Raw genomic sequence first — 18355 nt, 5'->3', positions numbered from 1 at the left:
ATCATCAGTGTTGCTGTCCAGTGTGTAAGCATTGGCAGTTGTTAGACATGTGAAGCTGCTATGTACTGGTCGAGGTCCGGCGAGGCAAGGAACAATGTTAAATATCTGTCAGAGTCTTCGATTTTCAAGGTGTATGGATGACGTTCTACATTTAAAATTTCTTTGTGTTTTCTTTTTACCGACATGTTACTGTAAGAGTGATGAAGGTTTGGCACTGTTTCAGCTGTCCACTGAACTCTGAAATGCTGGTGCCTGTGGGTGCTCAGACAGCTCAGACATTGCTGGGCTCAGATATCTCTGGTTTAGCATCGGTGGTAGTCAGAAGGCCTGACCTTCATGTTGGCAAACACCACCACTCTGGGATGCATGCAGACTGCTCCATCAGATTATATTAGCATGGTGTGAGTGAAAACCTGAAATTACCTGAAATTCTATTTTTGTGGAAGGAAAAAAAAACTAGTCATTGCATTAAAGATATCCCCTACCAAATGCACTAATTTGTATCTTGAATAAAGTAGATTAGGAAATAGCTTGAACTAAAGTATGTTGCCAAAGCTTTCGCTTTCATTCCAATTTCTGTGGATAGATTTAAAGTCTTTTGAAATTGTTTTTCAAGGATAAAACCACAAATTCTCCACACTCATTATAACAAGTCTTGTTCTTTTCCTCCCTTCCCTCATCCAGCCTCCTTGTTGTAGTTCAGTTCCACAGGAACTAATACCCTCTGACACCTGACTCAAATCCTCATTCTTTAGGCAAACTTAAACAACACTGGGGCCAAAAGGACAGAGCCCAATCCTGTGCACACAAACTTTCCAGCATCGATAGTCATTGAGACTACAAACCCTGGATGATATTTCCAACCATTGTTCAGCTAATTTTAGCACTCCAACTATTGTCTCAGCTAAGATCAATTTCATATTCATAGAGAATCAATCAAAACCAACCCACAGGTTCTGTATAGCTCAGTGTAGAGTTACCCAGTGGGGTGACTATGTGTCATTCTTTTGCATGGATATGTGTATGTGTTAACATGAAGTGTACATCCTTTCACAGGTATGCCCAAACACATCTTAAATTTTAACTTGAACTTACATTCTACAGTCTTCGCAGCACCTTGAAATGTAAGGTGCCATGCTCTATGTTTTGTGTAAATTTCATTTTTTTGAAATGACTAAAGTACCTTACTTTTGCATATCATGGCTAATTCAAATGTGCTGTTTGTTATAATAGCATGTGCTTTGGCAGCATGTGAGTCATACAAATTTTCCATACTAGATAAACCAAGTGATGTGGTACAGGATCTTTCCACAGTACAACCTCTCACAAAGGATATTTTCAATACTTTATTGTGTGTTATCTAGAATATATCAAACTGCATTGGTTGATAGCATTCTTGCCTCTAAGTCAGAAGGTTGTGGACTGAAGTCTCATTTGAGAGTCTTTGAATTCCCAGTCTAGGCTCACAATACTACATTGTGCTGAGAGAGTGCTGCATTATAATAATAATAATAATAATAATCATAATGATAATCCTTGCATTTGATATAGCACCCTCACCATGTCTTCGAGACATCTCAAAGTGCTTCAAACAATATACTGGAAAGTGAATTGAATGTATATTTTGTGGGTGAAACACGGCAGCCAATTGCGCACAGCACTGTCCCACAACCAGTTGTGGATTAAGTGATCACATTATTATTACATGTGCATTGTTAGGTGTGCTGAAACCGAAGTTTCATCTGCTTGTTAAGGAGGATATTGAAGATCTCATGACACTATTTGAAAAGAGAAGGGAATATCTCCTTGTGACCTGGTTACCAATTTCCCGATAAAATTGGGATTCGCTTGGTTGTTTGTGAGAAAAACAACAACTCACAACAACTTATATTGCACCCTTCAAGCAGGGTAGTGGCTCGGAGCGTAGAACCAGGAACAGGAATAGACCATTCAGTCTATCAATACTGTTCTGCCATTTTCTTTGATCATAATTTATCTTCAAGTTAATACCTTTTACCTGCCCTTTCATCATATCCTTTAATATCATTGCTTACCAAATATTCATCTATCTCCCCCTTAAATATTTAAACTCAATGATATGTGTATTTTTTTCTCAGTTTGTCAATGTGTTTTTCCCCAAACTGTCCTCTTGTCTTTTTTCTTTGTTTTATTTGGATTGGGATTCAGCTGGTGAATATTTTTTTCTAATCCGCAGGGAAATATTTTCTAATCTGCAGGGTTGTGGAGTCCTGCAGCTCAGTGGTAAGAGCACTCACCTCGCAAGCAAAACACCTGGGTTCAATTCCCGGCAGGGTGAAATATTGGGCAAGTTTCCTTACTCCATACACCTCTGTTTACCTAGCAGTAAATAGGAACCCGATTGTTAGTCGATTAGCGGATCGCTTTTCTGGGTGTAATAATTCCTTCAACAAAACAATAATAAAGAATTGGTCACTTCAATCCATGACTGTTTGTGGGACACTGATGTGTGCAATTGGCTGCCGCATTTCACCCACAAAATATACAGTCAATTCACTTTACAGTACATTCTGTGAAGTGCTTTGAAACTTCTCAAAGGTGTGATAAAGCGCTGTATCAATTGCAAGGAATATTATTAAATACTGAGATAGTTTCTGATGATCAAAGGTTATTGTATTTCATACTTAACACAGAGAATTTCTCATGAGATGCTGTAAACTTCAAAACAAAACAATAATATATTGGTCATTTTCAATCCACGACTGTTTGTGGGACACTGCTGTGTGCAATTGGCTGCCGCGTTTCACCCACAAATATACGGTCAATTCACTTTACAGTCTCTTCTGTGAAGCGCTTTGAGACGTCGAGAAGACGTGAAAAGCACTATATCAAAATACAAGGATTATTATTAACTTTATGTCCACATCATTTAGCGATTATTATTGCACATTATTAAATTAATTACTTATACATAAATATTGTTCTATCTACAGAGATGATATATTCAAGATTATGTTTGCTGCATTACATAGATAGGATGTTATTGTCACCAATTGACTAATCAGTGTCATATAACTTGTATTTCTTTTACCACGTTGAATTGTCCGGGCACCTTCATTTTTTAATCTCCTTGGATTTTCACCCCATCTTCCTTGAAGAGGTTTGCTTATGATGGGTTATGGCTTCACAGATATTGGATGCCACCTTGTCCAAATGATCACTCTTCATAAGTCAGCTGGGAGAGTTAGTGTCACCAAACTAATTGACCAATGGAGACAACATTGCCACTGAGGGTCACATTCACCCCACATCTCCACTGGTGCATGTTCTAATTGTGAGGGGTTTGGGGTGGTCCACTTGGCAGGTCAGTGAGGAGAAAGTCTGATTGATTTTTCCTCTTCCTTATCCTATGTGCAATGCAGCTCCTCATTTTCATTCTATTACAAGAGTTTACTTAGCGGAAATGGTAGGTTAAAACTCGGACCCTTTGAGCCTTTCAGGCTCAGTTTCACGCTGGACAGTATTCGTATCAACTGAGCACAATACTCAGAATTGGGCCTAAAGACAGGAAGTCCTGAACTGTTTGCTGACTTGCAGATACTGGTTTAACTCAGATTTATTGTTGACTGAAGCGAAACATTTTCTGTGTATTGTAGCGAGTTGTCATTAAATGGATCTCAGGGGAAGTTTTTTGTTTTTGTGAGTTTTCGTATAAGGAGTGTTATTGTTCTATTTTGAGAAGTCAGTGTACCATCAAATACTTCTAAGTAAGATAAAGCACAACACATGTATGATACACATGTCACTCCTGTTTTCAAAATGCAAAATGCTCCAGTGATGACCTCTCTGAGTAAGACTGTCAATCACGTTCTGACCTAATGTTAAATTAGGGCCAATTATTTTGTTGTGGAGACATCAAGGCATAAGAGAGACTGCCTGGATTCATTTTATTTACAATCATCAGAGCCAGCAGAGAGATGGGGCTTACCTACCATTTGTCTGTACTGCATCAGAAACAGAAATCGGCTTTTAAACAAAACATGTTTTACCTTGTCACCATTTACAATATGAAGTACTCACATGCCAGATGCAGATTCAAACACCTTTTTTCCATGTCCTAATTCTTCCTTAACCAGAACAGAACCCAATGTGACATTTTCTGACCTCTCACACTATCTGTGCTGTGGCCTCTTTGAGTGAGATTGCCAATTTCTCATACCAATAGAAATTTATAACCCAGAAGTGTTGGTAGTTTGATGCTATGAATCCTTGCCTACTGCTAATGAGCTGGAGAATCTCCAAACCATTTACATTGGAGTCATACAGCCAGTGTACAGAGGATGCTTTCACCATTGCATTCAAACCTACGTTTGAGAGTGAAAGGGTGGTGGATCAAACCTAAATGCTCGTCCTCAAAATGTACAGCATATTTTGATGCAGCTGCTAGGCGTACTTAGTCTTTATTCACAATATTCTCATCTGTCCTTTGGATGAGACGTTCAACCGGGATCCTGTCTGTCTATTCAGGTGGATGTTAAAGATCCCATGGCACTATTCGTGAAGAGAAAGGAAGTTTCTCCCAGTGTCTTGGCCAACAAATGCTGCAAATGTAATCAGCCACTCACTCTATGGCTGTTTGTGGGTCACTGCTGGGCGTAAACTGGCTGTCGTGTTTCACCCACAAAATATAGTGTCAATCCACTTTACAATATATCCTGTGAAGCCCTTTGAGATGTCTCATTGAGGTGATAAAGGACTATGTCAAATGCAAAGTTTTTTTTAATATTTTAATTTTGTAGCTTTAAAGCATTGGCAGTAAAGAACACAAGACCATACAATTAGTAACCACGCAGCATTTAAAGTTCACCATTAGCTTTCTGAAGCTAAGCAATGTCTTATTCTAAAAGCACAACATTTAGAAATGAATACTTCTGCTGCTACCAACATTTCTCAGATAGTAATAAGCTTCATTCATATCAGTCAGGGCTTTAATGAACTGATCCCACTCTCAATGGTTAGCTCTGCATTCTTTCCAACAGACCTGTTTAAAGACCTATGTTTATATATGGTATATAGATTTTATGAACCAAACCAACAGTGAAAAAACATTGCTTTGTTTTGGCTTGCTTTGACTTTCAATGATCAATATCACTGTTGAAACATATAGCAGATTAATAGAATGGTATAGTATATACCCATGTATGCATAGTGCTGTTGTTTATTAGCTTATTTTGTTACATATATATTTTTGATGCTGAATAAGAATTAAGGGAAAGGAGAATGCATGAGGCAATATGATGAAAAATCTGATCTATTTATTTATTTTAAATCTAAAGCACACAAGACTATATCTGAAACTGCAGCCATGAGAAATGCAGATTTAATCAAATGGATCTAGAGATAGATTCCAGTAATGATATTTTTGCTGCTTGTTCTACAGCTAAATAAATGACTGACATTTAGGTAAATAAATGATTTGTCATTTGCTGCAATGGGTTAAAGAATAATCAATATCAGTCTGAATTAATGCCTTGGCTCTCACTTCCAGTTTGGATTCATTGTTAAGCCCTTTGAGACATCCTCCCAATTGGAATGGCGAAATATAAATTTAAGTTGTATTTGTATCGTATTTAGTTTGAAATCACAATAAAATATTATGTCGGGTCACATTTTTAAAAAGATTCAAATAATTGTTCATTTCCAAATGTATTGAATTAGAATTTCTTAAAGCACTGTCCATTATATAAGGCGATACAATGAAAAAATAACTGGAGGATTTCCCAAATGAGTCGATGACTACAACAACAACTCGCATTGAAATAGCGTCTTTCACATGGGGTAGTGTCTCCAATCACTGAACAAAAACACAGTTTAGCGCTGAGTTGGGCGAAAGGCAATGCAATCATAAGTAAGTTTGAGGAGGAAAGTCTTCAGGTGCCCATTATCAAACTTTTATTGGCTTTTCAGTTACCATCTGAAGATGGGCAAATAGGGGGCAAGGGAGAAGGATGAGAGATGGGGATGGTCACAGGGAGAGAGGACATTATTTGTGACTTTAATTAACACTGTCTCAGTGCTGCGAGTAGGACAGAAACCTTACTGGAGAGGCTCGAGAAGAAGTGAGAGGAAAGGTGTGAGCAAAGTTGGGTGGCAACAATAGGTTCCAGAACTTTAGAAAGGAAGGGTGCATTTTGAGTGGAAATTAGTGTTTGACTATATAATACAAATTTACATTTATAGAAGTCCTTGGAAAGTGATTTTTCAATATACGAGTGTTGGTTCTTTTTGACAATCACGTTGGCAGTAAATGCCTTGACCCGACCAACCAGATAGGGAATAACGAACTACAATATTCAATCAGAAGTGAACTTGGAATTATTTAAAATTACAGTCTACCTATGAATGAATAACAACACACGCAACTGAATTTTGCATCCTGAAGTGCTGATAAGTCAATGAAAATGATAGGGAAACAAAGATGACTGTGCTTCTTTGAAGTGGAATTGTTTAGCTCCTGTAATGCAAAGACATATTTCAGCATTTGGAACCCACACAATGCATCCCATTCTGCAAGCGTTGTACTGTGAAATGACTGGGCAAGGACTATGAAGATGAGTAAAGCCAATAAAAGTTTGATAATACATTATTACGGCAGAAGATATCTCTGATGGAAAAAATGCATCTTCAGATTCCCATGAACCAGAAGCCAGAAGTCTTAGTCATAACCTTAAGACCATTGTCTGCAAATACAATACAATATCATTTACATTTATATAATGTCTTTCATATCAGGAGGATGTCTCAAAGCACTCTACACAGCTCGCTGGCGGGTGGGTGAGGTAGGGTGGATGATGACTGAAAATGTGGATTAAAAGGTAAGTGTTAAGGTGGGCTATAAAAATGATGAGTGGGGAAGAGTCAGAGAGACTGTGGATGGAGTTTGAGAGTGAGGACTAACAAGCTGAAACCTTTCCCACTGATGATGGGGCAGATCAGGTGGGAAACCCTAAGCAGACTGGTGTTCACCGAGTGGAGCAAGTGGTTAGGTTGATAGGGTTTCAGAAGATCACAGAGGCAGATAGGGGAGAAAGTGGAGGGATTTGAACGTGAAGACGAGGATCTTGGTCCATTGGAGTATGGGGAGCCAGTGTAGCTGAGGTGGGGTGACAGGCTCGCACAGCATGGTGCAGGAAAGGACAGGGGCTACATAATTTAGATAGTCTGCAGCTTCTATAAGGAGGAGCTGGGAGTCCAGCAAGTAGGGAGTTGGAATGGTCAAGCCTGGACACGATGAAGATATGAATGAGGGTCTCACCAGCCCAGGTGAAGGTGGGTGATGTTCCAGCATGAAAGAAAACTGAGCTAGGAGACCCCAGATATAGGGCTGGGGGTTAAGCAAGGTATCCTCATAGATCCTTAAGTAGAAATCCTGCAACTTTGAAGAAAGACTTTCCAGTAATTTTCAAAGGACGGATTATAGCATGTTATGCTTTGATAGTCAATTACACCGCACTGTACTCTGCTGCCCTATATTTCTGGATGCTTTGTTTCCTTTACAATAACTTTCACCATTAGTTTAAACACATATTAAATCTTATTTTGGGACTTGATTCAAGAATTTGCCAGTATGTTGTTTAGAGAGATATTAGACTGATGCAACAAGATCCTTGTGTCCCTTGTGCTGGTTATCTGAATAATGAATAATCCAAAAGGGATTTCTTTCCTTGAGGAAATCTAATCCTTGGGTTACAAATGTTTTAGGAATGTTCCAATATGAATTACACCGAGAGCAACAGGATATGAAGTCAGCAATCAAAACATAGCATTGGAAATAGAAAACACATTGCATTGCAGTAACTGACTAAAGAGAAAAATACCCATAAATAAGAGGATCAAAGCAGGGATTCAGTAACCCAAAAACAAAGAAGAAATGATTCATAGGTTCAGGCAATCTATTGTGCAAATCAGGATCAATCCAGTACCAGATTCCTATCAGGTAGTATGGAGTCCAGCAGATGATGAAAGATGTGACAAACGCAATGGTCATCTTCAAGGTCTTCATGCGAGCTTGTGGGATAATGTTCTTTGATCGGTTTAGACTTATCTCTGTAAAACAAGGAAGTAATTACTCTTTTTAAAAAAAATCAGGACTCTGTTAAATGGTGAATAGGTCAGCATTAAATACTGGCACCCACTAAATACTTAATGGAAAGCTCCTGGAGTTACCAGGAGTCCGAGTTTTTGAACACACATTTGTACACCCAGCACCTGGAATCCATCTTGATTGGCCTGCAGAGAGGTAAGTAGCTGCTACTTAAACTCTGCACCTCTAACTGGTGGAACCATTGCTCAATTGGAAGCGGAGTGTGCCTGAGCTGCGGGCAGGAAGATGATGGCAATGCTCTCAAGCATTTCATTCTGAGATGTATTGCCCACCAGAAAGCTCGCAGGGAGTTCCTGGTACCTACCATCCACTCAATGAGGGCTCAAACCTACGTTTGTCCGATGTCAATCGACCAACTAGTGACTATTCTCCGTGTGGGAGAGGTAAGTAGGGTCTCTCCTTGGAGCTGAATTGGCCTCACGGTGACATGTTTGGCAGTGGAATATTGGAATGGAGCCAGTCCTCTGTGGCGGTCTTAGTATTCCAGGGCACTGCTGATGACAGCACAGGCAGTCAAGCTCAGCAGCAGGACTTGGAAGGGCAGACCAGTCACTGGGGATAGAGAGTCATCCCACTCAGCTGTTGTTAACACTGCAAGCCAAAGCACTAACGGATAGGGTGGTCCTAGCTGGATAAACTTGCCAGACAGTGCTCTCAATGGCAAGCTATGCGGTTTTAGCTGGGAACCCAATGCACACTCTGGGGTACCCAAACCTTGGCTCTTCTCAAACTGTTCCGGAATTAGGTAAGCAGGATGCATCCCTCCAGGGAGAGAGGGTGCCTTTCCATTCTGATAAATATCTCTGGAGTTTCCAGGTCTAGGTGGGATGCATGGAATTCTATTTTGTTTGGATAATCCTAAGCATGGTGATGAGTTTCTGCATGTGTCAGGCATCCAGCTGACCAAAACAACAATAACAACAAAATTACATTTATAGAGCGCCTTTCATGTCGGGAGGACGTCCCAAGGTGCTGGACAGTCAGGGGTCAGGACCCGAGCATAGGGGTGGGGTAGGGGTGAGGGAAGGCAGAGAGGTGGGAGGGTGACTGAAGGCCCGATCAAGGAGGAGGGTCTTGAGACTGGCCTTGAAGGAGGAAGGAAGTGAGGGGAAAGGCTGTGGGATGGAATTCCAGAGTGTGGGGGCAGAGAGGCTGAAAGCCCGGCCACCGATGGTAGGGCGGGTCAGGCGGGAGACATGGAGTAGGCCGGAGCCCGCTGAACGGAGGAAGTGGGCAGGTTGGTAGGGAATCAGCAGGTCAGAGATGTAGGAGGGGGCAAGGCCATGGATGGCCTTGAAAGTGAGGACGAGGATCTTGAATTTGATCTTCTGGGTGATGGGGAGCCAGTGAGTTAGGCGAGGGTGGGTGTGATGGGGTCATGGAGCCTGGTGCGCGAGAGTACATGAGCTGCAGAGTTTGGGATGATCTGCAGCTTGTGAAGGGAAGAGTTGGGAAGGCTGATGAGGAGGAAGCTTCCATAATTGAGCCTTGATGTGACGAATGCGTGGGTGAGGGTCTCGGCAGCCTGAGGGGTGAGGCAGTGGCGGAGTCTGGAAATGTTGCGGAGGTGGTGGTAGGCAGTGCCGGTCATGGCACAGACGTGGGGGAGAAAGGACAGTTCAGGATCGAACAAGATACCCAGATTCCTGACTGGATTAGTGAGGTTGAGTGTGCAGCTGTGGAGGCTGATGCTGCCAGCGCCCAAGGTGCAGAGGAGCTGGTGCGAGCCAATCAGGAGGGCCTCGGTCTTGCTGTCATTCAGTTGGAGAAAGTTGTCCCTCGGTCAGGACGCCAGTAGTCCTGGAGTTCAGGGTAGAAGCAGAGAGGTAGAGTTGGGTGTCATCTGCATACATGTGGAAATTTCCCCCATGTCTGTGGATGATGTCACCAAAGGGGAGCATGTAGAGGGTGAAGAGGAGGGGACTGAGGACAGAACCCTGAGGAACACTGCACAAGACAGTGCGGGGACTGGAGGAAAAGCTGTTTGCAGAAACGAAGTGGAGAGGATGTGAAAGGTAGGACCTGAACCAGTCAAGGACAGAACCTTGAAGGTTGAGGTGGGAGGAGAGGCAGTGGAGGAGGATTGAGTGGTCCACGGTGTCAAAGGCAGTGGAGAGATCGAGGAGGCAGAGGGAGCCCTGCTTACACACGGTCAGGATGACATTTGTGACCTTGACCAGAGCAGTTTCTGTCCTGTGGGCAGCACGGAAACCTGACTGGAGGGGCTCATGGAGGAAGTGGGAGGAGAGGAAAGCTGGGAGGCAACGGCTCTCTCAAGGATCTTGGATAGGAAAGGGAGGTTTGAGATGGGCCAGTAGCTGGATAGCTGTGATGGGTCAAGGGAAGGTTGCTTCAATGTGAGGGAGATAGTGACTGTTTTGAGGAGGGTAGGAACAGTGCCAGATGACAGAAAGAGGTTGATGATGTCGGCGAGTAGTGGGGCAAGGAGGTGGAGCTGGGATTTAAAGAGAGGGGAGGGGATGGGGTCCAGGGAGCAGGTAGTGAGCTTCATGGAGGATATAGTAGTGATGACAGAGGAGGGGGTGACAGGTTCAAAGGTGTGGATGGAGGGATGGGTAGTGGTCAAGGTTTGGGGGCGGGTAGGGAGGGTGTGGAAGTTGGCAGCTGAGTGGATTCCCTCGATTTTGGACTCAAGGAAGTCCAGCATTTCCTCGCAGTGGGAGATGGAGGGAAGAGTCTGTGAGGTGTGGCAGGGAGGGTGGGGGAGCCGGTTGGTGGTGGAGAACAGTAACCTGGGGTTGCCCTTCGCCTCCAGGATTAAGCTGGAGTAGAAGGACGATTTGGCTGAGGCCGGAGCGGTAGGTTTTGATGAGGTCCAGCCAGATGTGCCGGTGGACCGTTAGGCTGGATTTGAGCCTAATGCATTCGGCAGCCCGCACCTGGACAACAACAACAACAACAACAAGATTCCATTTATAAAGCGCCTTTCACGTCAGGAGGACGTCCCAAGGCGCTGCACAGTTGGGTCATGACCTGAGCAGGGGGAAATGGTCAGGGTGAGGGGAGGGAAGGGAGGGAGCGAGGAGGGGGGAAATGGTCAGGGTGAGGGGAGGGAAGGGAGGGAGCGAGCGAGGAGGGGGAAGAGAGTCGAGAGGGGAGCTGAAGGCACGGTCAAAGAGAAAGGTTTTGAGACCGGCCTTGAAGGACCCTGAGCGAGCGGAGGTGGCTGGTGAACCAGGGTGAGGGAGGTGAGGAGGGCAAAGGCATCAAGGGTGGTGGAGAGGGTGCTGTGGAGGAGAGTAAGTACAGAGGATGGGTTGGTGCGGGAGGTGGGACAGAGGGGGAGAAGTTCAGAGGACTCCAGGGCAGTGGAGAGGGATTGTGGGGAGATCTTCTTCCATGGGCGGTAGAAGATGGTGGTAGGTTTGAAGGCTGTGGGGAGAGGGATATAGGAGTTGAGGGAGATGAAATGGTGGTCAGAGATGGCCTTGTCGGTGATGGTGACATCCGAGACGCTGAGGCTCTGGGTGATCACCAGGTTCAAGGGTAGGCAGCAGAGTGGATGTGGAGGGAGAGATAGGAGAGGAGAAATCTGAGGAGGTGGAGCAAGAGGGGTTTATTTCGCCAAAAATTATCTAAAAATATTTACCTACAAAATATAGTCACTTCATTTTACAGTAAAAGTCCTATGAAATGCTTTGAAATGTCTTCCCAACATGAAAGGCGATATATCAAATACAAGGATTATTATTATTGTTATTTGGTGCTGCAGTTAACAATCGCTGCCACTGGAGAGAGCTGTCGGTAAACAAACTGCTCTGTTATAATGTACAAAATAAATTAGCACAGTCAGCACAAGATGAAGTCTACATATTTTACTACAATACGCACACAGTAACTTTTACTGACCCACTGGAAGACCATGCTAATACATTTATTTCTATGGAATCCTGTAGGGTATTGGTTAGAGCATTCGCCTTGTAAGCGAAAAGACCTGGGTTCAATTCCCGGGCAGGACAAAAACTTAGGTGAATTTCTTTTCTCCACATGTCTCTGTTTATCTAACAGTAAGTAGGAATACGGTTAATAGTCGATTGGCAAATCGCTTTCTGGGAGTAATAATCCCTTCAAAATAAAATTAGGTCTCTCAATCCATGACTGTTTGTGCGACACCGCTGTGGCTGCTATGTTTCGCCCACAAAATATACAGTCAATTCACTTCACAGTATATTCTGTGAAGGTCTTTGAGACTTCTCAACAACGTGAAAAGGAGCTATATCAAATGCAAGGATTACTATTATTATTTGAACAAGGATTATTATTATTATTTCAGGGAGTATTGGAGCAGACTTCTGCAGTGTGATGCATTGTTAGTTACTAGCAGCAATTGTTGTTTGCGAATCCTACCCAACTCCAGGCATGTGCAACTTTATATCAATTTTATAACTCCAGTGTTAAACAAAATCATGTTTTCAGCATCGAACCATTTATCACTGATAAAAATAATATTTCTTGCATTGGTATAATGTCTTTCAAGTTGCTGAAATGCTTCAATGTGCTTGGTCAGAGTTGGTCAGGTATAATGACTATTTGTAAATACTCATACATCATCACTGTAAAACTACATATAGTTCAACAGTAATGCTGTGGACCTATTGATAGCTTGATTATAGAGCTTGATAGTATCAGTGTACTCCTACAGATAGCCTGATAATAGTGCCCAATACAATTTACATTTATGTGTCACCTTTCACACTGGAAGGATGTCTCAAACTTCACACAGCTGGCTAGGCAGCTGATGGGGGGCCGGGAGGGGGAGAGCTCAAGAGGCTGGGTGTGGGAAAAGATGATCAAGAGTGTGATTGAAGAGGTTAGCCTTAAAGTGGGCTTTAAAATTGTGGAGAAGAAGTGGGGCATAGAGATTCCAAGATGGAGTTACAGGGAGCCGGGCCAGAATGGCTGAAGGCTTACCCACCGATGGTGAGGAGGATCAGACAGAGGATATGAAGCAGGCTAGTATTCACTGAATGGAGAGAGCGGTTGGGTTGATAGTGTTGTGGGAAGTCTCAGACGAAGAATGGGACAAGGCCATGTAGGGATTTAAATGTGAGAATCAACTTGAGTTTGATCCAAAAGCGGATGGGAGTCAGTGGAGCCAAACGAGGACGGAGGTGATATTCTTGCGAAGCTTAGGGTGGGGGAATACAGTGAGCAGAGCATTGGAATAATCAATCCTATACACGATAAAAGCGTGAATCAGAGTATCTGTGGCTTGGAGGAGAGGTATTGGCGGAGGCAGGTAATGTTGCGGAGCTAAGGGAAAGCTGAGCACGTGAGATTTTGAATATAGGGCTTGAGGGGCAGCTGGGTTTAAAAATGATATTAAAGTCATCCACTGGCTCTGTAAAGTGGATCGTGCTTCAATGCAAGTTGACGCAGTCAATGCCTGAGGTGGCAAGATACTGACAGGAGCCAAGCAGAAGAACCTCTGCCTTGTTGACATTCACCAGAAAAAAGTTAAGAGCTCATCTAGGACTTGAGGCCTGACAGGCAACTGTTCTAAACAACAGTGCACCTAGAATCAAGGGAGGAGGCATAAAAGTAGAGTTGGGTCTCATCTGCATATATGTGGAAGTGAATCCCATGTTTGTGGAGAATGTCACCAAGTGGGAGCAGATAGGTAGTGAAGAGGAGAGGACCAACGATAGAGCCCTGAGGAATGCTCATATGACTGTGGGGGTGGGTGGATAAGTCATTGGAAAAGACAAAGTGAAACTACCGGGAGTGGAACCAGGAAAGCAAGAACAACAACAACTTGCATTTATATAGTGCCCCTCATGCAGAGCAGTTGACTGCATGGTAAGTCATGGGCAGTGCAGAGTCACACCTCTGTTCCTGTCTGATGTTATCATTGAGCACTTCTATATGGTCTGATGTTAGACCTGAGCTTAATTTGCCCTAATTGTGGGCATCTTTGATGTATCCTGATATGGGGCTTATTTGCATGTATATGAGTGATATTACCAGTTTCTTGGATAGAAACAAATGTTTACAGAGCCACACCAAAAGTTACTGGCACTTAAGCAACTCGTTAAGAAATGTCCTGTGAAAAATCCTGTGAACTCAGTTTTACACATATATATATTATATATAATATTTATTTATATACATATATAAAGAGAAAGCAATGACACTCTCCCATGGTGGGTAAATGTAATACTCTGAGCTGGATTTACCAAATTTAACTGTGTACATCAGACTATAATTTCTTTAATACATTAAAATTGTATCTCATGAAGTTTTAAAGTTTTAAAAAATGATAACTGGCCATTAGATAAATATTATCTAATAACTATTTATTTCAAATGTATTTTTATTCACTTAATAATAATCATTGCTTGTTTTTAATAGAGAACTATTTTAAAACATGTAATTCAATGTTTAATTTCTCTTAAATAGAATTACATAGACCATACAGCTCTGAAATTCGGTCAACCAGACCTTGGTTGTATTTGTAATTTGCACGAGACTCCCCCATTCTAATGCTCCCTCCCTAACCTCCCCATACTTCTCTATTCCCTTCTCTTTCATATATGCATCAAATTTCCTCTTGAATGAATTGATGCTTTCTGCTTGAACCACAGCTTCTGTGAGTGAGTTGCACAGTCTTGAGTTGTGGATTCCTGATGTTTAGAGTGTTTAGAACACTCGCTTTGCAAGCGAGATCTGGGGTCAGTTCCCGTCATGGAGAAATGTTGGTGAAGTTTCCTTACACCACACTCCTCCGTTTACCTAGCAGTAAGTAGGAACACAATTGTTAGTTGATTGACGGATCGTTTTCCCAGGAGTAATAATTCTTACGTATAAAAAAAATTGATCACTTCAATCCACGACTGTTCATGGGACACTGCTGTGCGTAATTGGCCGCCGTGTTTTGCCCACAAAATATACAGTCAATTCACTTTACAGTATATTCTGTGAAGCGCTTTGAAACATCTCGAAGATCTGATAAGGTGCTATATTAAATGCAAGGATTATTTTTATTATTCTCACCACTCTCTGTAAAGAAGTTCCTCCTAAATACATCTTTAGATCTCTTAGCAACTACTATATTTTGTATTTATAATCCTGTTGTAACGTCTTTAAACCTAAAAGGTATATTTGGAAATAAACACATTGTAGCTTTCTGAACCAAGGTGGAAAACATAACTATAGTGTATCTATATCATCATACCATTAACATTGTGACGCAGAATCTTCATCATTTTGAAGATGATCTTGAAATTGCAGAATAGCATGATGAAGAGAGGAATGACAAAGAGAAATCCGAAAGTGAAGAAATTGTAAATAGTCTGGTCCCACTGGTTGTAAAAACTTCTAAGAGTGTTGCATTGTGAGAAAGCATAGGGTTCGGAATAGTGAATCATTCGGAATAGCCACAACTGCAAGAAAGAAGAGAAAACAAACTTATTTGTTAAGCAACCCAGCCTAGCTTGCAGGTCAATACTCTGCAATATACATTGACTTTGTCAGGGGATACAGTAACATTACCTATTGACTTTGTTTGTATGATGGTAAGTGTCCAATAGAATTGGGAGAGAAAATTGAGGCACATGCCTCAATAATAATAATATAACATTTGCTATCAACAAATAATGGTCATATCACACACTGCAAAATCCACCATTATCATTTGACACCACTACAAAAACAATGCATTAACATAGCTTATGTTCATCCACTTTTACAGAGGAGCTTTGTAATACTCTGTTCCCCGACCAATCATTTTGTCATCTTAATTAACATAAATTGCACTGTGCAAATTATTGATGCAGATATTATAAAGAGGAAATTTACAAATTTTAAAAAATACCAAAGGCTATTGTTATATATAAGTTATGGATTGTAGGATCAGGGCAGTATTATATTATTCCTTTAGAAAACTAATATAAGGACTGTAAGGAGTTAAAATAAGATGCTAACTCTGCGTAACAGTAATGAAGATATTTGGCGCCTTTGAGTTGCTTCATCAAAGAATAGGAGATGTTTTTTCTCATGGAGAATGTGTCCATGTGTTCACTCCTTGACCTCAAAGAATGGTTTATGGTCTCTGGCTTGTCACACAGATAATATATTCTTGGTTTAACCTCTCGACCTCACTCGAAGAGAAGGAAAGATAACAAGAATTGGCATACTTTTGTGGTGAAAACACCATTGACCCTGGTGTGAAGTTTATAATGGATAATTGGACAAATGAGTTCTCTGATACGTGCCTCACTACATGAAGAAGTTAGACTTTTTGTGTATAATAGAGGGAGGTCTAGCCAGTGTCAATGAGATGCAGATGCAATAAAGACCCATTCACAACTGCCTGCTGCTGTCCTAGGGATAGGAAGCTGATCACTACTTAATTCTCCAAAGCCTGATTGCTACCATTATTGCCTCCAGTGATAATGGCATAATCCATTGTAAAATCATTGATGTTGAACTATAATAAAGGAAATGATTGTTTAACATCCAAATTGCACAGATTATTTCATCACTAATCAAACAACAAAAGTTTCCTTAGACTAGGTTAGAGATAAAATACAAGCGGGGATAATATTGCTTAATTGATTCTGTAACAATAGTTAAAATAACCTTTAGAATCTCAAAAAAATGCAAAAAATAATTTAAACAATAGATACAACAGCAGAGATATCCCACCTGAGGTAAAGCCAGGACAAAGCTGAAGAGCCAGGCTGTGTAAATCATATATTTCCTAATTTGAGTACTTTGTGTTGCACTTTTCAAGGGCTTTGTAACAGCCAGGCAGCGATCAATGCTGATTACCACTACCATGAAGGCGGGAGAGTACATGGAGAAGAGCTTGAGGAAATTGAGGACCTTGCAAAGAAACTGCCCACCATACCATTGCACCATAATGTTCCATATACCATCCATCGGCATCACGATTATAGTCTCCACCAAGTTAGCTACCATGAGATTATCGAGCAGCAGCTTCAGACGTGATGCCTTCTTCTTGTGTTGCCTGGATAGCTTCAGCAAAAAAATCCCATTCATTGCAATAGAGAGGATGAAAAGGGTGAAGGTGATTGCCACTCTGATGATACCTGAAATGCTGAGAGTTGGGAACTTCAAGGATGAGTTGGACACAGCGATGTCCAGACTATCATTGTGGAGGGTGAAGTTGTTCTTCCCAGATTCCACGCTGCCTATCATGGTATTATTCGGCAGAGGCTTAAGACACATGGCACTTTGTTTGGGAAAATTAATCCGAAAATGTTTCCGTGCATCCAGACTGAAAATTGTTGGATAGTTTTTACTCTCTCTGTGCCTCTTAAACTGACAAGCTGAAACAACCCTCAAATGCAAGTGAATACAATACGTCTATTTAGCCGATGAGATCCTGGCACCAAGTGCCAGGATTAATCCCCCTGTAATACCCCTGTAATAGGAAGCCCCTCCTCCCTCCCACATTGAGGACAGTGCAGGCTCAATTTGTGAGTCGGAGATATTGAAATGAAAAGTCAGGAGACTGAAAGGATATTTAATTTCTAATTCATAACACAAAAATGCAAAGACATAACACAAAAAGACAGATAGAGTTCAGATATTCATTCAATAAGTTAACCAGTGTTTAAGAGAAATTACAGCAACAGAAATTGTCTAACCCTGACCCCTTATTGTTTCCTAGCAAGGCTAATAATACAACCATCAGAAGACAGCAAATGTAACTTCTTTTCATGAGCTTGTGACTAGATATTGAGGTCTAAGTTGTGAAATTTGCAAAAGTATTTGTAATTAATGATCACTGAACGTGATGTGGGCGACTCTCTGGAACTCCAATTGGACGCGGATGTCACAGAAATCAAAGGTGAGATCAGTATTCAAACACAGAGAAGATAGCAACGGAAGTAACAACTCACAAAAGGGACTGGATTCCACAGTAAATATCCACTTCACATCTGGGTCTTGGTATGAATCTAACCCAGGCCTGAAGGGTGAAAATCTCCTTTTTGTCTTATTATGCCCCCATTCTGAAACTCTGCCATGTACCCAATCCCCCTGTTTTCAAAACCCTTCTGAAAAACCTACCTCTTCGACCATGCTTTTGGTCACCTGCCCCTCTCTGCTACTTGCCATCGTACACCTTTTATGTATAAAGTACTTTGAGAAAGCACAAAAGGCTATGTGTAAGTGCAAATTATTGTTGCTGCTACATGTACTGTTGTAACCTCTTTCTTTCCT

The 18355-nt window shown here is 41.7% G+C and overlaps 1 protein-coding gene across 1 annotated transcript; it reads right to left on the bottom strand.

Annotated features, from left to right (window-relative positions):
* Positions 1-7472: 7472 nt before the first annotated feature.
* gnrhr (gonadotropin releasing hormone receptor) lies at positions 7473-17405 on the bottom strand. Its single transcript, NM_001292904.1, is given in 3 exon segments — positions 7473-8085; positions 15339-15546; positions 16811-17405. Coding segments are annotated over 3 exon segments (999 nt in total). The 5' UTR covers positions 17357-17405; the 3' UTR covers positions 7473-7840.
* Between the last annotated feature and the right edge of the window lie 950 nt (positions 17406-18355).

This window comes from Callorhinchus milii, unplaced genomic scaffold (genome assembly GCF_018977255.1).
Source record: "Callorhinchus milii isolate IMCB2004 unplaced genomic scaffold, IMCB_Cmil_1.0 Scaffold1, whole genome shotgun sequence".
NCBI classification, from domain to species: domain Eukaryota; kingdom Metazoa; phylum Chordata; class Chondrichthyes; order Chimaeriformes; family Callorhinchidae; genus Callorhinchus; species Callorhinchus milii.
This window is presented reverse-complemented; position numbering and strand designations above follow the sequence as displayed.